The sequence below is a fragment of the Monodelphis domestica genome, chromosome 1 (assembly GCF_027887165.1).
Source record: "Monodelphis domestica isolate mMonDom1 chromosome 1, mMonDom1.pri, whole genome shotgun sequence".
NCBI lineage: Eukaryota > Metazoa > Chordata > Mammalia > Didelphimorphia > Didelphidae > Monodelphis > Monodelphis domestica.
This window is the reverse complement of record NC_077227.1, coordinates 696,763,408-696,787,875: the sequence shown is the minus strand read 5'-3', so window position 1 is coordinate 696,787,875 and position 24,468 is coordinate 696,763,408. Positions and strand designations below refer to the sequence as shown.

The 24,468-nt window shown below is 39.5% G+C and overlaps 1 protein-coding gene across 4 annotated transcripts in view; it reads left to right on the top strand.

The window, feature by feature from the left end:
• The window catches only part of SMPD3 (sphingomyelin phosphodiesterase 3), a 288,206-nt gene that overhangs the window by 244,389 nt on the left and 19,349 nt on the right, over nt 1-24,468 (top strand). For all 4 annotated transcript variants that reach the window (XM_016427761.2, XM_056810121.1, XM_016427762.2 and 1 more), the window contains exons 4-5: nt 7,555-9,150; nt 19,043-19,118. In XM_016427761.2, the coding sequence (XP_016283247.2) occupies nt 7,834-9,150; nt 19,043-19,118 (1,393 nt within the window). In that variant the 5' untranslated portion in view covers nt 7,555-7,833. The remainder of the gene's footprint in view (nt 1-7,554; nt 9,151-19,042; nt 19,119-24,468) is intronic.

The following is a 24,468-nucleotide window of genomic DNA, read 5'->3' as shown; positions in this document are numbered from 1 at the left end:
CAGGGAGACCCCAAAGCGTCAGTCCTCCCACTTCTGCCAAATGCAAGCCCTCGCCCTGGGGCGTGTGAAGTAGTGGGCAGAATGCTGGACTGGAAGCCGGTCAGGAAACTCTGAGGTGTGCCACCAGTTGGATGGGTAACCTTGGGCAAATAGCTTAACTTCTCAGGCTCAGTTGTGTCAGCCATAAAAGGGTGGTAAGAATATTTATACTATGTAATCACAGCAATAATGAAGTGCTCTGAGTCAAATAAGATGGCAGATCATAAGACTGGGAGCTAGAAAAGACCTCAGCGTGTGATGGTCTAAGCTTCTCCTCCTTCGCCTGAAGCCAAGGGGGATGAAATCGCTTGCCCAATAACACGAGTCACAAGTAGTGGGGATGTACCAAATACATCATATATCTCAAAGGGAAGCCGCTTAGGTATTTAGGTTATTTAATGTGGTCCAGTGGATGGGGGGCAGGACATGGCATCAGAAGAAGTGAGTTCCAATCCTGCCTCAGGCACTTACTGACTGTAACCCTGGATAAGTTACTTAAACTCTCATGGCCTCAGCTTTCTCATATGAGTTTCCAAAAGGGGAAGAAAAAAAATGATGAAGCCATATCAAGTATACAAATTATAGGGATTCAGGAGTAGAGGAGGAGAGTTAGGAAACCTGAAGACTTTTACAACCCTTTTTTATGTTCACCTAAACAACCTGGGGTGAGGTTTTTGAGGACACAGTAAATGGGGGCTCAAGTCACAATGTACTTTGTATAAATGGAGATTTTGAACCTTTGACTGCATTCCCCAGAAGTCCTTAGTATTTCCCAAAATTCCCTCTAATCTCTCCTGTGTCTCCACATTGGTGAAATCACATTATTGGTATTTAACTGGTGGAAAGGCCTCTCAGGTCCCTGTGATGACAGATGACTGACACTACTTGGAAGACCAGCTCAAGCAAAAGACATCAGGCCTAGAACCAAACGCCAGGCCTTTAATTCACCACAAGCAGATGGCCAAAAACTGTTATTCATCATCGGACTAACTCCTATTTGTGCAGCTTTAGTGGTTAGAAGGGATAGAGTGCCAGGTGTGGAGTCAGGAAAATTCATCTTCTTGAGTTTAAATCTGGCCTCAGACACTTACAAGCTGTGTGATCCTGGGTAATTCCCTTTGCCCTATTTGTTTAGTTTCCTCATCTGTAAAAGGAGCTGCAGGAGGAAATGGCAAACCACCCCAGGAACTTTGTCAAGAAAACCCCAAAAAGGGTCACCAAGCCAGACACAAGAAAAATGACTGAACAATTGTTAGGAAGTTTCTGTTATGTTGAGACAAAAACCTATCTTGCTGTAATGGCATAATTGGCTTTTCTCCAACTCTCTTAGAGCCACATGCCATAATTCTAATATTTCCTCCATATGACAGCCCTTCAAATATTGGAAGACAGCTGTCATAGCCCCTTAAAGTCTTCTCGAGGCTAAATATCCCTTCTTCTAATCCTCATATGACAGTGGTTCCAGTCCTCTCATCGTCACGGTTACTCTCCTATAGACACCTTCTAGTCACCAGGGACCCTTTTAAAATGTTGTACCCTGAGCTAAAACACGCAACTCTAGCTATGGTCCTTTGGTTCTGTGATAGAATTACAGAATCCTAGAGCTGAAGGGGAACTTAAGATGCCACCTGATACATCCTTTCCCTTTCACCAGATAAATGACCAGCCACTCTTTTCTTTCTTTCTTTCTTTCTTTCTTTCTTTCTTTCTTTCTTTCTTTCTTTCTTTCTTTCTTTCTTTCTTTCTTTCTTTCTTTCTTTTGTTTTTTCTGTTACATATAGAAACTCTTTTTGGCAATTGTATTTCACATTTTAAAATTCAGATTTTCTCCCTCCCCACACTCACCTCTTTCAGGCAGTAAATAGTCTGGTATAGGTTACACTTGTGCTTTCATGAAATATATATTATCATATTGCTCATGGTGTGATAGAAGTCACATATCCCACATACAATAGAAATCTCACAAAGGAAATATAATGAAAGATGGCATTCTTTGGACATTTTTTCTTTGGCAATTTCATCATGAGTTCCTTGTAGTTATCTTGGAAACTTGCTTTGCTGATAATGGTTTAGTCCTTCACAAGTGATCATCATATAATATTTCTGGTTGCCATACATATTGGTCTCCCACTTCTACTCGCTTCACTTTGCATCCATTCATATAAGTCTTTCCAGGTTTCTCTGAACTCATCCTATTTGTTATTCCTTATGACACAATGGTTTTCCATTAAAACCATATGCCACAACTTGTTCATCAATTCCCCAGGTGATGGACAACCTCTCAGTTTCCAATCCTTTGCCACCACAAAAAAGAGTTGCTAAAAACACTTTGGTACACATAAGCCTTTTGCCCTTCTTTCTGATCTCTTTGGATACAGAGCCAGTAATGGTATTGCTGGGTCAAAGAGTATGCATACTTTTGTAGCCCTTGGAGCCTGGTTCCATTTTGTTCTCCGGAATGGTGGTATCAGTTCACAGCGATACCAACAGTGTATTAGTGTCCTAATTTTCACACATCTCCTCCAACATCTATTATTTTTCTTTTGGGACATCTGATATGTGTGAGACGGTATCTGAGAACTGCCTAAATTTGCATTTCTCCAGTCAATAGTGATTTGGAGCATTTTTTGTAATACTACAAATAGTTTTAATAATTTCCTCTGAGAACTGTATGTGTATATCCTTTGACCATTTTTGGACTGAAGAATGCTTTGTATTCTTATAAATTTGTATCCTTATAAATTTGACTCAGTTTTCTATATATTTGAGAAATGAGACTTTTGTTAGAAACACTTGGTATAAAATTTTTTCCCAGATTTGTTGTTTCCCTTCAATTGTTGGTTGCATTGGCTTTATTTGTACAAAAAAAATGTTTTTTAGTGTAATGTAATCAAAATTATCTATTCCATTTTTCATAATGTTCTCTATATCTTGTTTGGTCCTAAATTCTCCCCTTATTCATAAGTCTGACAGGTAAATTTCTCCACACTCCCCTAACTTGTTTATGGTGTCGCCCTTTATTTCTAGATCAAGTATCCATTTTTACTTTATCCTGATATATGGTGTGAGATGTTGGTTCATACATAATCTCTGCCATATTGCTTCACATTTTTTCCAGTTTTTGACAGCGAGTGAATTCTTTCCCCAAAAGCTTAGCTCTTTGGGTTTATTGCATACTAAGTTATTATGGACATTAACACAGTGTGTTGATTACATAGTCTGTTCCATTGATCCACCGCTCAATCACTTAGCCAGTACCAGATTATGTTGATGATTACTACTTTGCAGTATAGTTTGGGATCTGGTACAGCCAGATCTCCTTCCTTCATATTTTTTCCCCTTGATGTTGTTGGCCTTTTGTTCTTCCAGATGAACTTTGATGTTGTTTTTTCTAGTTCTATGAAATAATTTTGAGGTAGTTTGATTAGGATGGCACTGAATAGGTCAAGTAATTTAGGAAGGATTGTCATTTTCACCATATTTGCTTAGCCAGGTCTCTGTTGCCATATGGGAACCAGTAGGGTTCCTGGTAGCCTCGGGGCTCCTCTGTCACATGAGAGTTTATAGGTTCCCCATCTTCTCTGCCTTCTATACCTCTGTGGTAGTTTAAAACCATTCAATAGAGCACCTACTATATGAAAAGCAGCAAATGCTGTTATAGAAAAATGAATCATGCAACCCTGCTCTCCAAGAGTCTGTCTTCCAAATGACAATATAAAGGCGCATGTGGTCCTAGAAGAACTACCCAGCCTTGGCTCAGGAAACTTTTTCTCCAGGTCTTTGCAAGTTTAAACCTGAGATAGTAGTTGGAAGGAAGCCTAATCCTGTCAGGTTTTCTAGATTTGCCAAGATTCATTGTTTCAGATGCCTCCCTGTGCTTAGGAAGATAAGAAAATAAGAAATTAAGTTATCTGGAATTTTCTACTCATCAGTTAATATGATAGAGTTCTGGTATATTGCCTCTTTTTTTAATTCTTACTTTCTGTCTTAATAACAGCTCTATGACAGAAGGGCAAGGGCTACACAAAGAGAGTTAAGTGGTTTGTCCAGGGTCATACAGCTAAGTGTCGAAGGTCAGATTTGAACCTAGGTCCTCCTGACTACAGGCCTGGTGCTCCATCCACTGTGCCACCTAGCTGCCCCTGCATTGCCTCTTATGGGGTAGGCAAAAGGAAATAGTCTTTTCCCTAGCGAGCTATCCTCATTTGTCAAATGTAGGGATTGAATTAGATAACAGTAACAGCTAATAAAGCTAATTAAGTGCCTGAGTTAGGATTTAAACTCATCTTCCTAACTCTAAATTCAAGGTTCTAGGTACTGAGCCACCTAGATAGTCCTGGAGGTCCCTCTCAACGCTAGATCTATGCAGCAGATCTCACGATCCATTTATAGCACATCTTCCCCCTCATGGCGACATTTCTTTAAAAGCTGGTGCACAGTCACTGGGTCAGTCTAATCACATGAGAAGGGTGCTTGGGAGAATCTTCATTTCTCTTCGTTCTTTGACCCCAATGCTTTAAGATATCCTAAGCAGATTCTTGAATCATTTAAATCAACCAGAAACATCAATTCAGGATCCAAAATAAGACCTAAAAGTGCAATTCCTCCCTTTTACCTTTGTGATCCTGGTACTGGAACAGTCTTTCATCTGAATGTCTAATGAAACATTACAAATGCCATCCACCAGCTGAATGGTAAATCTAATTCTTTTTTGCTTTTGCATATAAATAGTAGGGAGCTCACATGAGTTTTAAGGGATAAAATCAAAATTGGGATCTTTTCCAACTTGTAGATCTCACTTTGGCCATCTGGTCTAGCATCTATGATCTCTGATTAGAGATAGATAGAGGGGAGAAGCCACTATCTCCCTAAGCTGTCCATTGGACAAATACGATGATCACATTAGAGGCATCTCTGATGCACAGTGTATGACTGTGAGCAAAGCACCCTTAATTTCTTAGTAGCACAGCTAAGTCTGCAAATCTGTAAGTTGTACATTTGGGAGTTTACATAGGTCAGGAGAGTCTCCCTACTGGGAGTTCCATCTCTCAATGGAATCTAGTACTCCTAAAATACAGCATGACAAATTCTTGCAGAAATCTAAGTATATTATGTCATATTATAGCAGCTAGACACATATATTGCTTTAATTTTTGCAAAATACTTTACATTTTTATTTCCCTTTAAGCCCCACAAACCCATTTTTACAGATGAGAAAGTTGAAGATCAGAAGTTAGGTGACGTGCTTGTTGTCTCAGTTTTTTTAAGAATGAGGTATAAAATTTGAACCCAGGTCTCTTCAAACTCCAAGTTTAACTCTTCGCTGTGCCATGCTGACTCTACAACATGCCCCATATCTATAAGTTCAGGTGCCCTGTCAAAGAAGGAAATGGTTTGTCTGTCATGGTCTGCTTTGGATGAAGCCATGCTAGTATTTAATGATAACTACTTCCTTTTCTAAGTGCTTACAAATCAGCCCTTTAATATTAAATGTCCTTGAATTCTGCCAGGAAATTTTGGCCTATCACTGTCTTCCTTGTTTTAAAAATCAGAAGGAAAAAAAATTGGCCCTTCTCCAATTCTACAACATCTCTCATTGTATAAGATCTTTCTAAGAATCATTGATGACTCAGACATCACAGATCCAGAATGGGGGAGGCTTGGCTAGGCAGCAATCTGTCTGAAAATGATCTTGGGGCTTTAGTGGACATCAGGCTTTGTACAAATCAGCGGTGTGATGCAATAGCCAAGAAAGCGAATGTAGTCCCAGGTGCAGCAAGAAAAGCATAGCTTCTAGGAATAAGAAGGCAACAGTCCCTGAATTAGCACATGTCTGGCATATTATTTAACCCTAGGCTCCCCAGTCTAAGAAAGGTATTGGAAAGGTAGAGAGCATACAGAGAAGAACACCCAGAAAGGCATATGTCATAATGTGGATTAGTCATGGAATGGGTCACCTTTCCTTTTAACTTACAATATTATTCCATCTCCTCACACATACATCCACAAACTTTTATTCTATTTTATTCTGCTCATTTGAAATAAAATAGACCCTTCTAGAGCCAAATTCCAGGTATGAGTCCCATCTACAAAATCTCAATGATATCTATTAAACATAATTATCTAATTCATAGAATCACAGATTCTTTATGATCATATTTATGTATTTTTATAAATATACAAGCTTAAAAAACCTATACTTAGACTTTTGGGGTGCCCTTTAAAAGTAGGTGAGTTGGAAAAGCCCGAGGAGAGTGCATAATATATAACTGCCATCATAGAATTAAAAATTTGAAGGGCTAGTGGAGATCATCTGGTTCAAGCCTTCATTTTACAAAGGAGAAAATGGAAGCCTAGAATGGGGGCATCCATGACTCTCCCAAAGTGATATATTGTTGGAGCCAGAATTCAAACCTAGATCTTCTGAATCATTGTTGTACACTTAATGGGGTGAGGCGTAATGGGGCAGGGAACACATCTAATTAGGAAATTTCCTTTCAAACTGTTCAATATCGTCACTTGTTCTGGTTGTAGTTCCTTCCAGAAAGTCATTGAATCTATGGAGGTAGGTGTGGGAGTAGAAGCTAGTTTAATACACTTCTCATTTCTGACCTGCTCTGCCATGTTCCCCTGGACCCTTCCTTGAATTTCTTGGAACTTGACTGAAATGACCAATATTAATGATATCACTAAAACATAATCACTAATATCACTGATTCCATATAATTAAATATATATTGACTTAGTATAGAAATAATTCACCATTTTAACATCTCCACATTTTTTACAGTGTGTCCTCCCCATGAATGTACCACCAATCTGCTCATCCAAGAACTCTTAGTCATTTTAAGATCAATTAAAAATTTAGGGAGATAGTATAATATATAGTATGAAATGATGGCTTTGGAATCAAGATCTGAGTGCAATTCCTAATTTTGCTTCTTATTCCCTGTATGACTTTCAGCAAGTTATTTCTCCTCTGTAGACCTCATATTCTTCCCCTTTGAAAGAAGGGATTTATACACTAGGTGAACCTCTAAATTCTCAATCTAAATGATCCTTGTTTAAGTGATTGGATATTATATGTAAAGTTGCTTTAAAGCAAACCAGAAAGCTAGCAGATGTCACATGATTAAGCTATTCATGCTGAGAATGGAGAGAATGGAAAATAAATGATTTGACTGTGACATTTCAATCAGATTTTGGGGCCCACAAAAAACACAGAACTCACAAGTGTCAATCCCGAGAGCCCACATCTCATCAGTCAGAATATTTTTAGTCCATGGGACTTGGTAGGTTTTTGGTTTTTTTTCCCTTTTTGAAGTGGACCAGTGAATGAATAGAAATTAAAGAGAAGCCTTGATAAGCCAAAGTCCATTAAGAAATGCTCAGGGAATCGATTAAATGCAGACTTTTAAAATGACATTTTTAAAAGCTCGCTGCTTTTTCTGTGTGGCTTTTCAGACAGCTACTTAATAAACATTAAGAACAAAATTCATTTTTTTATCTCCACAGCTTTCCTCCAGGCCATCTCCGCAGCACAGTATGGCCCCCTGCAATGAACAATGACTGACCTTGGAGGATTGCGGAGGCCCAAAGAACGGAGCGGTAGACCCCTTTTCTGTGGTCCGGTTGCCCATCTTCTCTTTTGGAGGTGACGACTTTCATTAGCAAATCCGGCACCGACGACCCTTTCCCCCCACCCCACCCCACCCTCAACACACCAGCTTGGACCGCTCATCGTCTCGGACATCATGTAGTAGGGCTTCAACAGGGCGTGACAACTGAGTTGCAATGGTTTTACACACTTCCCCATTTCCCTGCTGCTGTCTGTCCATTCTGCATCGCTTCTCCTGGGCTCTGATCTGCCCATTTTATTGGCTTATGGACAGACTCATAGCCTCCTGGTTACCAATTACCAATGAAAAGGGCCAAAAGTGGTCTCTGTGCTGGTTCATCCGCATCATCTTCACCACCCCCATTTACTTGGCCCTCTGTACTCTGTCAATACCCAGTGCCATATTTGGATTCCTTTTGTGGAACCCTCTCCAGTTATGTAGGCAACCATACATCTACTCGAGGCTGGAAGACAAGAATCAGGCCAGTGGTGCCATACTCCTTAATGAATGGAAGGCCACAGGCCCTGGGAAAAGTTTCTGTTTTGGCACTGCCAATGTCTGTCTCCTCCCTGAATGCATGGCGAGAGTGAACAATCTTTCCAACACACAAACCCGGGCCAAAGAAATTGGGCAGAGAATCCGAAATGGGGCCAGTAGACCCCAGATCAAAATATACATAGACTCTCCAACAAACACCTCTATCAGCGCTGCAAGCTTCAGCAGTCTGGCTTCCCCCCAGGGCAGCGATGGTCCCAACAAAACCGTCAACGTGGGCATCAAGAGAACGACATCCATGGAGTACAAGGGCGACAACGGGAGTCCGAACAACAGCGAAGAGAACAAGAACCCCAAAACGGGGGGCGACTTTCACGAAGGCGAAGACAATGCCTGTATCATCCGGATCGGCGGAGAGGATGGAGGCCAGCTCTCTGACCCAGAAGCTGATGGAGGCGGCGACTGCCACATGGAGACGCTGCTGGAGAATAAAGCAGAGGGCCAGAAGGGCCAGACGCCCAACCATAAGCCGAAGGAAGGGGACGCTGGAAGCTTAGACAGCTACACTGCTTCGAGGGAGTCACTGGTGAAAGTCCGGATTGGGGAGAACACAGTGGACCAAAGTTCTGTTAACAACAAATTGCTCCAAAAGACTTCCATGCTCAAGAAGACCTCTCTGAGAAAAAAGAAGCATACGGATGAGATCTTTGACCATGAGATCTCTGCCTTCTTCCCTGCCAACTTGGACTTCTTATGCTTGCAGGAAGTGTTTGACAAAAGAGCAGCAGGGAAATTGAAAGACCAGCTCCATCAATATTTTGAATACATTCTGTATGATGTCGGGATCTACGGTTGCTGCTGCTCCTGTCCCTGTAAGATCCTGAACAGTGGCCTCCTCTTTGCCAGCCGCTACCCAATTATGGATGCTGTCTATCACTGTTATCCCAACGGAGAAGGGACCGATGCCTTTTCTTCAAAGGGAGCCTTGTTCGTTAAGGTAAGAATCTCTTCTCTCTCTGGCTTCGTCCTCTTCTGGTACACTCCTTCGGTAAAGAAACTGCCCTGTTTCCTGGTACCAATCCACTGGCTTGACAAGTTTTTTCCCCTCCTCTATAAAGGTCTCTATAGATGGTCTCTAACATTCTGAGATTCTACAGCTGTGTTCTATGTGATGCCTAGGACATCATACAAAAGATTGTATAGGATCTTTATTGGGATTGTAATTTTTGGGAATTGGAAGAAATAATCATTGAGAAACCTTTAGCCATGATGCTGGTTGCAAATCAGTGAAAAGGGAAAAAAAAAGCTAGTTCTTATGAATGGAGGATACTCTTCCATGGCTAGAGACTTAGTTTAAATGAGGATTGATATGGAGAGCTAATTCAGATTAAAGGTGGTAAATTTGATAGATTGGAATTTCAGAGGCCTTAAAGTCCATTAAAGTTTCCTCATTAATTTGGTCCTTAATTGATGTGTTTCATTAGGCTTGTACTTCCCCAACTGCTTTCTAAAACAGGCACACACATCATTATATGGCTGCTTTGGGGGAGGTTCTGCCTACTACAATGCAGCTTCGTTTCAGCAGTAATTAATTGAAATTAATTGTTTCTTTTAATTTAAGTGCAATTGGGGGAATTTTTAGACCATAATAATTTGGCCATTGTGTATTATCTTTTCCCTAAACATGAAAGGTTTGTTTTCCTCTCAGCCCACTACTTTTCCAAAGTGGAATTTAAGTTTTGCCATCTTTTCAAAAGAATATTTTTGCTATCTATTGTGTTATCAGATTTTTTGATGCCAGAAGTTGAATTGTTTCATTATTAATAATAATTACTTACTCTTCATCATTATTTAAATTTTCCTTTTTAAAAAATTATCATCAATTTTTATTATTTTTTTATAATTAATTTTTAAATTTCTTTGTAATTACAAAGCACTCTGCCTATATTTTCTCATTCAGTCCTCAAAATAGCCCTACAAACAGAGCCAAAGCAGTGGGCTATAGGAATCAGATGACTGGGGTTGCCAGTCTAGCTCTTCAACACGCTAAACATGAAACTTTGAACAAGTCATTTACCTCTCCATTTCTCTGTTTCTCCATCAGTAAAATTAAAGTAGGCTCACTTCTCGATACATGTTCAGCTGCCTGAAGGCAGTGACTCTTCCACTGTCCTCTTTGGATAGTAGTGAGAAGCAACATGACAAATAGCTAGAAGGCTGGCCAGAAGTCAGGAAGACTCTATACATCCCATACATCTTGGCTGCATGCCCATGGACTGTCCATTAGACCCTTAGGGCCCTAGACAATGCTATAATTGATGAATTGTCGAAGGAAGTCTCCATACCAGGATTTCCCTAAACTGCTGAAATCATGAATCCAGACCCAACAACCTGCCACAGAGCCTAGCCCCAGGGCACACTTGGTAAATGGTGGTTGAATAAATTAAAAGAATATCATATCCAGCTCTGCAAAGCTACGGTAAGAGCTTTCACCAACAAGGCTTTCATTTTCTCCATCCATTGCTATTACCATCACAAATCAGCATCAGCATTTTAGCTGTGCTTAAGGTTTCTGGTTACAAATTGTCACTAGAGGAAGATGAGAACATGGCGCCGTAGCTGTGTTTTCTGCCTTGATCAAGGGTAGTGGAGGTCCTTGCTGAACATACACACACTAATGATTCTATTAATTTTTAGAAGACACAATGCTAGAATCAGTAACAAGAATTTTATTCTTCCCTCCTCAAATATCCAACTATCATCGTCTTCCCTTAGGACCCTCATCGGCTTGCTGAAACGTTTTCCAGTAAAGCCTTGAGCTCAGCATTTTATGTGTAGCTCCTACCGGTTCATAGAGGGCTGGGTGTCCCCACACCCCTCATGCTTAGCCCAATAATTCTGTGGAAGCTTTGAACACATGATGCCCTGGGCAGGGCAATGAAAGAAAAATAGGGGCTCATCTTTCAGAGACCTGACATCCCTCCGAATTTGTATATTCTCTGTGATGAGATCCTGTGCTTTTCACCCAGAGTATAATGTGGTGAAACCAAATTAATTCCTGTTATAACAAGATCTACTCCATCTATTTTTGCCCACCATTTGTCAGCATTTAACAGATTATATTTTGGTCGTGGCTGCCAGAATTACTTTCCCATAAAAGCAGCGTTTCTTATGTAAGGCTTAGGCTGGAGAGTGCTCCATGAACTTGCATTCCATAAAAAAAAAATGGAGCTTTCAGGGACTGGAAGACCCAGAAATCAAAGAGTTTGTCACTTCACTTCAGCATCATCAGGTCACAGCACAGTCCATGTCAGGAATCATTTGAAAAGCATTTTGTCCTCTTCCTACCCGAGACTAATTCTTCAACTCTTTGGTATTTCTCTTATGGAGCAATTGTTTGTGGATCCTAAAGTCTCACCCCAGCTCTGAGCTGCCATATTTATTCAACCAACATGAATTAAATGCCTATGGCTCATTGGCTATGGGAGCAGGGTGGGAGGAGGGGAGGAAAAGAACATGATTCATGTAACTATGGAAAAATATTCTAAATTAATTAAATAGAGAAATAAACTTTAAAAAATAAAATAAAATAAAATAAAATGCCTATGATATGTGCTAGGCATTAGAGATACAAAGACAAAAACAAAACCATCCCCATCCTCAAAGAGCTTACAGTTTCATTAAGAACAACCAATAGTTCCACATCCCTAGAAGTCCTTTTCACAGACAGCTCCCCTAGAACCTTTAAAATATGATTGTTCACAAATAGCAAAATTTCACCTGACTTTTTAAAGTACTTCATATTATATGTTTTACTTATACTAAGTTATCTGGTATATATGTGTGTGTGTGTGTGTGTGTGTGTTATAGTATATATGTTATCTTATATATGTATAGTATACATATTTATTTGTAGTTTTATAGTTCTAAGTTTTATATTTATATTATTTAATATTATTAATTTTATATTATATAATATTAATAATGATATATAATAATAATATATTATTATATTATATTATATATATAATATATAATATATATATAATTTATATATATAATTTATATTTATATAATTTATATATATAAATATATATTATATATATAATATATAATATATTATAATAATAAAATAATATATAATAATAATAATATTATTAATATTATATTATAATAATAAATATATTATGTATATATTTATAATAGACATAGTTACTTATACTAAGAACTAGTCAATCTTGACTACACAACAAAAGTCAAGAAGCAGGATTTGTAAGTAATCTCAAAAATAAAACATTTCATTTCCCTTCTGAGGCAGATCCTGGAGGACTCCAATGACACAAATATTCTTAGGCATCTAGATTCCATGTGCTCCTAAAAACAAAGCATTTTTTAAACATACCTTTGGGGCATATAAGTGATCCAGACCTAGAGACAGGAGGTCCTGGGTTCAAATCTGATCTCAGACACTTCCCAGCTGTGTGACCCCGGGCAAATCATTTAACCCCCATTGCCTGACTCTTACTGCCCCTCTGCCTTGGAACTAATACTTAACATTGATTCTAAGAGAGAATGTAAGGGTTGTTGTTGTTTTTAAATACCTTTCTTGGATCTTACTTTAAAAAGTGTTCAGACCCAGATAAGGCAGTTATGGGTCTTCCTTCTATATTCCATATGAATTCTTTATCCTGTTAGAGATTGTCAGAAGGATAACCAAGAGAGAACATTATGATATAAAGGGTTCTTAACTGGTCTGGTCATGCTCAGCCCTAAGTAGGCTCAGGTTCCAAACCTGGAGGCTGAGAGGGAGCCTTACTGCCTCCCAGGATCTTCTTCTTAACTATGCTAGGTCTGGATCCTTGAGAATCATCCCTTTGGAGACCAAAGTACTCATTTTCACAGAATCCCAGAGTTGGAATTTCTGAAGTCATCTTGTCCAACTCCTTTAGAGGAGGGGAGAGCCCATCCAGCCTCCATAAAGGGTCTTTCCCTGGAACTTATCAGATGAAAACTCCATCTCTCATCCTGTTTCAAAGCCCAAGCTCCCTTTTGGAATTCCCAGTTTTCAGCTCATTTGCAAAGCGGAGATGTTTTATCCTTAGTCCAATAAATGACCAGGCCCTTCCCAGCCTTCACTTTCTAGGTCCATTTCTTTTTCCTAGATTCTTTCTGATGAATCATTCATAAACCAAATACGTCCAAAAGAGTGGTCTTCCTCTCCCACCATCCTGATCTTTCCAAGTAAAAGGAAGGGAAGGGGGGCAGAGAAAAAATATATAATATTTATATAATAATAGCTAATTTCAGAGGATACAGGAAAAAGGGCCATTAAGCAGCGCAGGGTCCATCCCTCAATCCACTAAAATCCTGCGATTTTATGACAGAAACATTTTCTCCATAAAAACAACACTAGCTGGGGATTTTAACAATTCTTAGAATCAGAAGAATTGTTAAGTATTCAGATTTCTAAAAGAAAGAAAAGGGAAGGAGAGGTAGGAAGGGAAGACAACCAGAGCAGACCATTTTCTAGGAGTTTGGCTATAAAGGGAAGGAAATGAAAAGTATAACTTTAAGAGGCATGGTAGGGTCTGCTGACAAGTTATTAAGGATGGAAAAGTTCTGAGAATGTTTATAGGCAGCAAGGAAGGTGCCAGGGAAAGAGGATTTTAAAACTAATGGAAAAGAGGGATGATTAAAGGCCCATGCAATAGAGGATCAATGTGTGAGTAGAGGAATTGTTGTTGTCAGGGAAACTCCTAGATTGAGTCAAAAGAAGAAAGAAGAAAAAATGATGATGATGAAGAAGATGTGAGGTGTAGAACTGGGAAGAAGAAGGAACATAACATTGGTTCTGTAACGTTCTAAGCTTATCCTGCGATGATGTGTGCTATATTTGTCTTCATTTTATCTCCCAACTAGTCCATAAGATACAAGATCAAAAATAATGTCTCATTTAAGCTTTCAATATCCCCACAACCCCGAGGCCCAGCATAGGTCTTTGCATATTATGGGTTAATAAATGTGTGCTAAATGAAAAAAAAATTGATTTTGTAGCTGTATTTTCACTAAAAGTTTGCTGTAAATGGACTCGGTCTGATATCTAATAGTTTCTAATGGAACTCATGATTATGATTATTAGCTTTTATTTAATTATGTTTTAGATCCACAGTGGAAAATATAGTTGCCTTTGTCACATGAAGAGATTGAAATTCATTTTCATAACCCAATACTTTTCCCATTATGCTTGACACAAGGGCAGAGAACTATTTTCCACTGAGGAAAGGTCCCTGAGTCATGAAAGAAAATTTATCAATGGCCACATTAAAGTTAAAAAAAAGTCCCATTTCATATTTTAATGGTTTTTGAGGGGGTGAGACATTTTGAGAAAGAGAGAAACCTAAAAACATTTGGCTCATTTATTTTTTAAATGAAAAACAATGAACATAAAGCTTTCAATCAACATAATGATCCCCCTATACAATAAATAATAGAATGGTAGTCAATTAACAGAAAGACAGAGGTGGGAGGTAGAAAAAGACAGAAAGGGGGCCAAGACCTCCACTCAGAAAGGGAAAGAAATAATACTAAGAATAAAATATTGAGAGAAACTTTTATGAAGCAATATCTCCATCTTGTGGCCTTTTACATCCCACTACAAAGAATTTTTTTAACCATGTTGTTCTCACAATTATAGACAAAAGCATATGATATGCCCATGTCCCATGGGAATATCTATGGAATAATTTTTAATTATGTTGTTCTCACAACTAAAGGCAAAAGCATATGCTATTCTCATGGCCCATGGAATTAAGCTGAAGGTCAGATCTGGCTTCCAAACCAGTTTCTACCCTTGGGATATGGAGGGTAAATTGTTCATGTTAGTTCACATATGTTTCCCATGTCAGTTCCTAATGCCCATCCTTTGTGTGTATGTCTGCATTAAAAAAAAGATGACAAGACAGGAATGACAAAGGATGGATATAATGAAAGCCAAACCGTATTGGGGAAGAAAGAAAAAGATGGCATTCAGTATGGTTTCAGCAGCATTCTTTTGCAGCTGGAAGGAAATTAGAAAGATTAGCAAAAACAATCTTAAGCAGATCACTTACAATTTGGCTACTGTGCAGGAAGGCCAATTATCAGCTATATTGTGGATGGAAAATTTCTTGGAATATTTGCAAACTGAATCCCAAAGAAATTGATCCAATTTCTGTTTTAATTAAAATCCCATCTCCCTAGGCATGATCACATCTGACATCAAGTCAACAAGCATCTATCATGTGCCTACTACATGCCAGACACTATGCTAAGCACTGATATAAAGAAAGACAAAACCCAAATACAAAACCAATACAGCCAACGTTAGAAGGAAAGCAGAAAGATAAGGGGGAAAATTATAGCAAAGATATCTGATAGAGGTCTCATTTCTTATATGTTGAATTCCTAAAAACATAAGTCATTCTCCAATTGATGAATGGTCAAAGGATATGAACAGGCAGTTTTCAAACAAAGAAAGCAAAGCTATCCATAGTCATATGAAAAAATGCTCTAACTCCCTCTTGATTAGAGAAATGTAAATTAAAACAGTTCTAAGGTAAAACAACTGTGTCATACTCATCAGATTGACCAATATGATGGAAAAGGAAAATGGAGAAAATGGAGAAAAACTGGAATCCTAATGTACTGTGGAATCGTGATCTGATCCAACCATTCAGGAGGGCACCTTGGAACTATGCCTAAAGGGCTATAAAACTTAACATATCTTAAATCCAACAATACTACTACTAGGTTTATATCCCAAAAAGATTTTTTTAAGGAAAAGGACTTATTTGTACAAAATATTTAGAGCAGCTCTTTTCATGATAGCAAAGAATTGGAAATATCCATCAATTGTGGAATGGCTGAACAAGTTGTAGCATATGATTGTAATGGAATACTATTATTTCAGAAAACCCTTGGAAGACTTACTTGAACTAATGCAAAGTGAAGTGGGCAGACCAAGGAGAATTGTACACAGTAATGGCAATATTGTTTAACAATTGTGAATGAGCTAGCTATTATCAACTACAGTGATCCAAGACCATCACAAGGATTCATGATGAAAAAATGCCATCTGCCTCCAGAGAAAGAACTGATGAAGTTGAATACAGAAAAAAAATACTATTTTTCACCTTCTTCCTTCTTTTTTAAATTCAAGTTCTCTTCCACAAAATGACTAATATGGAAATGTTTTACATGATTACAAATGTAAAATCCATATCATATTTTTTACCATCTCAGGGAGAAAGGGAGAGAATTTGGATATCAAATTTTTTTTTAATTCATAAAGTCAGAAAATGGATTGTCTTATTCAAGGAACATCATAGAGGCCAGCATCACTGTATCAAAGAGTTTATGCATGGGAGTAAAAGTGTAAGAATACTGGAAAGGTAAGAAGATGACAGGCTGTGAAGAGCTTTCAAGACCAGGTTTATTCAGACTCATTTGTGCTACTGTCATCATTCTGCCTAGATTTTTTTCTCATGCATGGGTGGATATCATTTTCTCATTCACTCAAAACCCCTTAGGGTCTCTTCATCAGGGAGAATTTGAGAGGAAAATTCCATCAAGGAGGAATCAGCCAGAGTCTGAGGAAGAAGGAATTGAGAGTCAGGAGGAGCAGAGAGCAGAAGCAGAGACTAGAGATGACCATACTCTCCATTAATGCGACCCTCAGTTGCATTAGGAGAGGCAGAAAAATATCCAGAACTCATATTGTGTTCTGCCTCCAAACCATACCTGGAGCATTGTATTTGGTTCTGGGTCTCACATTTTTGAGAGGATATGCAGAGATACAATAGCTATGCTGGTGAGGGTCTTAGATTATGCCAATTCCATTTTGTTAACAACATTAATTGTTAGGAAGTTTTCCTGTGACATAACATCCACCTACGTTTCCCAGTTTTATGCTTTGCAGCCAAGTGGAATGAATCTTGTCCCTCCTTCCACGTGACTAAGCTAACTCTCATGTCTCCCTCTGGTCCTAGCACAGTACCTGGTACATAGTAGACATTTAGTAAATGCTTGTTGACTGACTGATCCCAACTGAGATTCCATGATTCCTTGGTTAGCCTCCCAAAAGTTGAAGAGTTTCTCTTGGCACACTAAGACAAAAGAAATGACCACTTCATTTATTCGTGGCCTCATTTCTTGATGTCATCATTCCTCAAGACTTCTAACAACAACACCATAAAGTATATAATGTTGGTTGCTTATTACTATAAAATTCCATGTGAAAGCATCTCACCATTCTAGAAACCTTCATATTTCAGGTGGTATCATATGTCCCCTCATACATAAAAGATGTGTGGCATATTCATAGTCTAACTGTAAAACTCCCTACACAAGTGGCACCAGGGTTATAAGTGGTTTGCTACACTTAAGAAAATGATTTTGAGAAGATGTAGCATAAATAACAGTTTGGGTCAAAAGAACCCAGGAAGTTTAGTGTACTACAAGGTCAAAATGAGTCAGTGAATGAACATGGCAACCCCAAAACAAAGGCTTCCTTGGAAAGATAGTGATGATCTGGCCTCAGCTCCTTCCTATCCATGTGACCCTGGGCAAGTCAGTTAATCCCAATTACCTATTTGGGCAGGAGGGAGGAAGAGAGGGAAGAAGGGAGGGAGAGAGGGAAGAAGGGAGGGAGAGAGGGAAGAAGGGAGGGAGAGAGGGAGGGAGGAAGGAAGGAAGGAAGGAAGGAAGGAAGGAAGGAAGGAAGGAAGGAAGGAAGGAAGGAAGGAAGGAAGGAAGGAAGGAAGGAAGGAAGGAAGGAAGGAAGGAAGGAAGGAAGGAAGGAAGGAAGGAAGGAAGGAAGGAAGGAAGGAAGGAAGGAAGGAAGGAAGGAAGGAAGGAAGGAAGGAAGGGAGGGGGGAGGGAGGGAAGGAGGGAGGGAGGGAAGGAGGGAGGGAGGGAGGAAGGAAGGGAGAGAGGGAGGGAGGGAGGGAGGGAGGGAGGGAGGAAGGGAGAGAGGGAGGGAGGGAGGGAGGGAGGGAGGGAGGGAGGAAGGGAGGGAAGGACGGAGGGAGGAAGTGTGATGTCCAGACCCTCTGGTCTGCCCTCTCCTTTGGTCATACCATATTTGGAATACTGTGTTCATTTCTGGGTATCACATTTTAGGAAGAAAATCAATAACTAGAGAATATCTAAAGCAACCAGAATGGCAAACAGTAGAAGTTGTGCCATGTTCACTGAAGAAACTAGGGAGGTGGAAGGAAATTTCATCTGAAGAAGAGAAAATGTGTTAGGGACCACAATAGGTACATTCAAGTGTTTGAAGGACTATCATGGGAAAGGGCTTTTTTTTTTTTTTTGGCCCTAGAAGAATTTGAATTAATGGATAGAAAATACAAGAAAAGCAGATTTAGGTTCAAATTTAAGGAAAAACTTTTAACTAATAGAGTGACTCAAAAGTGGAACAGACATTCTCAGGAAGTAGTGAGCTCCTTGCCACTTGAGGTTTTCAATGATAGGTTAGATAACCACTTGTCAGAAATACAGAGGCAATTCATGCATCACACAATCAGTGTATTAGTTGATCTGCAAGATTCCTTCTATCTCTAAGAGGCATATTTTCAGATTTTTTAGCCTGCCCCAGCCTTTGGGATCTATTAATGAGATGTTTCCCATTTTGTGGGCATTGTGGGCCACAGAGTGCTAAATGTTATTATGGATTCTTTACTTCTACCCCAGCACAGAAGCAAATCTAGTTAGAGGGATATTTCACGGTTTCCATTGATTTGTCATTGTAACAATTCTATGCTGAATATCTGTTTGCCAGGGAATATCTGGCAATTCACTGTTCCTAATATCTAATTAGCCATGTCCACTTCCCCTTCCTTTCTTCTCAGGTACAAGTGGGAAGTACACCTCAGGACCAAAGAATCGTGGGATATATTTCCTGCACCCACTTGCAAGCTGAAGGAGGTATGGAATGGCATTCCTTAATTCTCAAGTTTGTAATGACACAGGCTTTACTGAATAGAGAGAGAGAAAAGACCCACCCTGCGTGCATCAGGGTACAGGGAAGAAGGGCAAAATAACTCCTGAACTTGCACTCACAAAAATAGCATTGAAAAATACCTTCCCACCTTGTTGGAAGCAAGACAATTGCACCTTGTCATGAAACCAGGCGTTTCCATACGCCACCCTCCCTCCTTCCTGCCCCCAGCTAATCAGAACATGGGCAGAGCAGAAGGTTGCCTACTGTCTCAAACGGCAAAGAACATGGTAGTGCCTACATTATCCAAGAAGCTCCCTCAAAGCTCTCCACCCTAAAGAACAAGGCAGATAAGGAAGCTTTCACTTCCCACGCACGTCTGCCCATTGTTCTAGAAGAGACAGCTGTCACGATTCCATTCCTGGGTTATCCTGCCAATGTTGCTTTTCCTTGGAGAAAGTAGAATTTGCTGAGATCCTGTGATACATCCTTGTGGTAGATATCACAGGGTCACATTCTGCAGCCCAAAGTCGATGGGGGCAGAGAGATGGAGCTGAAAGGGTCCACCAGAAAATTTTTGCTTCCAGAGATAGTTCAGGAAACACGAAACCCATCTTAGACACAAAGCTGTCTCCATTCTCCAGCCTTCACTTTCTCCTTGATTTTCATCCCCCCACAAGAAGCCATGAATTGATCCTTGCTAAAAGAGTATTCCAAAGTGTCAATAAACACCACAGTAACTGGAGAGTGACTTTCCTTGGATGGTAATTCCATGTGTCTGTCATCATCTCGAACTTTATAGAGATGGGTGATGTATCAAGCAGACTTCATTTTAGAGGCTACTTTTTTTTTGGTTCAGAGATTTAGAGCTGGAAGGGGCTTTACAGGTCATGGAGTCTAAGCCTTCCATTTTGCAGATGAAGTCATGTAGCAAACAAGAGAGCCATGAAGCCAGGCTCTCTGATTCCTGCCTCTCATAAGATTTATCTCTTCTTTTCATGAACCTTAAAGAGAATAGAAGGAGTTCTCATTTCTCCCAGGGCTTTATCCTTCCCACTAGTCAGTCCTTTCACAAAATCAGAGCATCTTTAATAGGGAAGGGACATCAGGAATCGTATCCAGTCTAGCCTTTCTCCAGATGTGATCTACCCTAGACTGAGTACAAGAATGCTATAATCACTCTCATTCTGGATATAATCTTATTTCTAGTCATCTGAGATCATGATAGCTCATTTGGCCACCCTCCTGTTGTCCATTAAACTTTAAGCCTAATGAATCTTCCAGTTCTTCTTTATAGGAACTGCTTTCTAGTCTTTCCCTCATTCTTTTGGTTGTATAGTTGATTTTTTGAACCCAAATAAAAGACTTTACACTTATTCCTATTAAATTTCATCCTATTTGTCTTAGCCCAACATTCCAGCCTATAAAGTTAATTCAGAATACAGATTTTTGTCTTCTAATCTATTCAAAATCCTTCCTCACTGCATATATAAATATACAAAACGACTATGATTTCATTAACCTGTTGAATTCCTAGTATGGTCATTCCTTCCTCCAACATAGATTACAAGTCATTTGTGGCTTAATAGAAAAATCTGAAATAGTTGTCTGAAACCTGGAGAGGTTAAGTGATTTGCCTGGGGGTCCTAAAACTATAAAACATCAGACCCAATATTTGAACCCAGGTGTTCCTGACTCCATGGCAGCCCTCTATCCACTATACCATGGTATCACTAATTTCATGACATCCACAAATTGGATAACCATATCTTCATTGTAATTGATGAACTTAATTCAGTTATATATTATATTGATATAACTTAATTCAGTGATAGCTGGAAGGAATCTTAAAGATTATACCATAGAGATTCTTTTTCTAAAATTCTTACCTTCTGTCTTCATATTAGTTCTAAGGCAGAAGAGCAGCAAGGGCTTGGCAGTTGGACTCAAGTGATTTTCCCAGAGTCACACAGCTAGTAAGTGTCTGGAGTCACATTTGAACTCAGTACTTCCCAACATCAAGTCTAGTGCTTTGTCCACTGTCCTCATACAGAGATTCCTAACAATTTGTCAGAGACTTTTTTGGCAGCCTGATGCCAATAGGGATCCCTTCTTAGAATCTTGCTTCATTCTCTATATTCATAATTGAAAGAAATTACAAAATTCAGTTATAGATTAGCAATAATAAAGATGTAATTTTTACCTATCCATGTTTATAGACCCCAAAAAATTTATTTATGGGTCCCTAGAATATCAGTGGACCTGGGTTAAGGATGCTTGGTCTAATACAACCCCCTCACTTTACAGATTAGAAAATCTAGGCCCAATGTTGGAAAGTCTAATTTCTGTGGTGTTTCGAGATTCACAAAGCTCTTTTCTCACAACAACCCTACTAAGTAGGGCAAGAATTATTATCCCCACTTTACAGATAAGAAGACTGAGCTGCTGAGAATTAAATACCTTGCCTTAGGTCACAGAGCTAGCTAATTGTGTATCTGTGTCTGAAGCTAATGTTATAAGTGAAATTAATATATCTACCCAGTTATTAATTTTCTTAAGGTTTATTAATAGAAAGGGTAGATCAGCAGAGATTTAAATCTCATCCTTTAGTCTAAGTTCTCAGACCATGTAAAGCCTATTCTCCAAACATCTTCCTCTCCCCCATTACCTCTCTCCCAGTCAGCCATCCAGGCAAAAAGCCCAGGTCGGCCCTGCCCCCTTTCTTTTATTGACATTCACAGACACTGCACTGGCATTTGAAGAATGTTGATAGACCAGTTTAGCAACCCAGGAAGGGGAGGGGATGAACTCCCCACAACAGACTAGGGAAGATGCTGAATATATTGGAAAACAGAATCAGTATCCCAAAAGAACCAGGACTGCTGTCTAAATCTAGTGTTCAATCCATTGTACATTGCCTCTGCGTGGCAGGCATAAAATTGTCACACCTGGATTCTTTCCTTAAGTCTTGCCAACTATTAAATCTTGAATAGTTTAAAGGTGCCCAGAAGATATCCAAAAAATCAATTATGCCTAGGAACTACTTTAAGACTGTGTGTTATACATTTCACAGAACTTTACCCTAAAAAGGGAAATCCCCATTAAGCAAGAAATCATTAGAGTATCTAAGGTTGAATCCATCCCCTGCTACTTACTATCTAAAAGGAAGTCCCTTCACCTATCTGTTTCCTCCCCCTTTTAAATGAAGGGTGTTGGGCTAGAAGACCTCCCTAACCCCTTCATGTAAGTCCTTTGACCCTAACAAGGATCAGGAACCTGTAATAAATGCCGCCATGATGGGCACTGGGTTGGAATCTCCTTGTTCTTTGGAGCTTGGTAAAGAAGCCCTTGCTCAGAATGAGCCTGCTACAAGAACCAGCAGCTGGAGTGGGTCCAAATTCTTGGCCTGGTTTCTGGCTGCCAATTGCAACATAAATTGTTAGCAAGCTTATGCTCTGTTTAAAAATATTGTTTGTTCTGTTTAAAAATATTTCCACTACTTCAGCTACTACTCCATCCAAAGCCAGATCTGTGCTGGGCTTTATTTTGGGGAATTATCCACTGTCAGAGACAACTTTCAGTTTGATAAGTAGTGGGTTAAATAAACTACAGGAAAGTCCCTACGGTGAAGTATGGGGACCAACTGTTAGGTAGAGAGATGGGCTTGACTTGGGTTGCTTGCTATCATTTTTTCCAAGGCTATTTAGTTCTCAAAATCATTACTCAATCTGCAGTGCTGATGACTGCTAGGAGATTTGGGCAATGAAGTCATTCATTAACTGTCAACAGGAAGGTTTGGGACAGCTTCTAAAATATCACTCATTTTGCAAACATGGGTCTTGCCCATTTGGGGTCTGGCTTTCAAAATGTATCTGTAACCATTCTAGGATGGTCATACCTGAACCCTCCCAGAAGGCATGGGGAGATTGCCTGGCACCAGTGCCACTGGTCTTGGCATCAAAGCTGCCCTCTTAGAGGCAGGATTTTTGTCATCTTCTAAAGGGACAATTCCCTTCACAGACCATCCTCATATTCATGTAGTCCAAGGCAGTGAAGGTCTATTTTTAGACCTGCTTTTAACACTTAGAAAGATAACCCAAGGTGTTGCTGTGGGTGCAGGAGACCCAGGAAAGAAGAGGTCACATGCAGGACAAAATCAGAAATTGCTCACAGTACTTCTATGGTATCTTCCCTTTCCATTTTAAATTCTTTTTCTTTAAATTCTCTTCCCCAACCTGATGCTGGAGTTTTAAAGGAGAAAGAATTATTAATACTCACAAAAATATTGATTCTGGGTTTCATTTCATAAATGAGGAAGTTTATCGAGGGACCAGAACTGAAGCTTTCAGTTTATGCAGACTAGGTTCAATCTTGGCAGCATCTCACCAATAATTCTTTCTAACTCAGACCCAAACCCTGTTTCCTAGAAATATCAAACTTGTTTGAGCCCTACAGAAAAGACAAAAGAGTCCTTAGTACCCATGCTTACACTCAGGTTAATAATGTTCTAGCTTTGGGACAGGCCCTCTCTAACCACCACCACAACAACAACAAAACACAAAACTTGAAGGTCTCATGCCTCATCCCATAACTTGTTAACACAACTCTCTTTCCCTCTAAGGTGAACTCTGACCTTTCATAGACAACTATATTGTCCTTTATATTCATAGTACTATGAATAAACTCTAAAAATGGGAATGCACTAGGAATTGCTATCCATTCTTCTGGTGAACCTCATCTCTCCTTAGAGGACTTATACAGTCCTCCAAACTTAAAGAACTATCTGGAAGCTAAGAACCTCCCCTCAAAGGGAAATAATTAGGGACTTACTAAGGAATCAACTTCTTTCCACTAGACCTTCACACCTACCTCACACACAGAGCTAAAAGAAGCCAAAGTCCATATTTAGATTTCCATGTTGTGATTCTGTCCCCTCAAAAATTCCTGAGCTTGCCTGGCTTCGGAATTCAGTTTTTCCAAGAATGCCTTGCCTCTCTCTTTCCAAGATCTTTGGTCCAGGAACTCCTCCTCTGTTCCCTTATTTACTATCCTTGAGTAATGTGGCTTTCACTCATGCAGCCATGATTCCCTAGAGAAAAGTTGCAGATGGGCAGGAGTCCCTTCCAGCACACAAAATTTGAGACCCTTTAGATCCTCTTCTGTCTATATCTCTTAGGTCTAGAATCTCTATTTCTGTTTTCTCCTTTTAAATGCCTCATAGGTATATTCCAGGCACTCTGAAACTAATCACATATCAATTGGTGTGAGGTCAGTGGGCCCTGGTAAAGCCCCATCAAGAAGGCATCATCAATGCCAGACCAAAAGTTTAAAATGCAG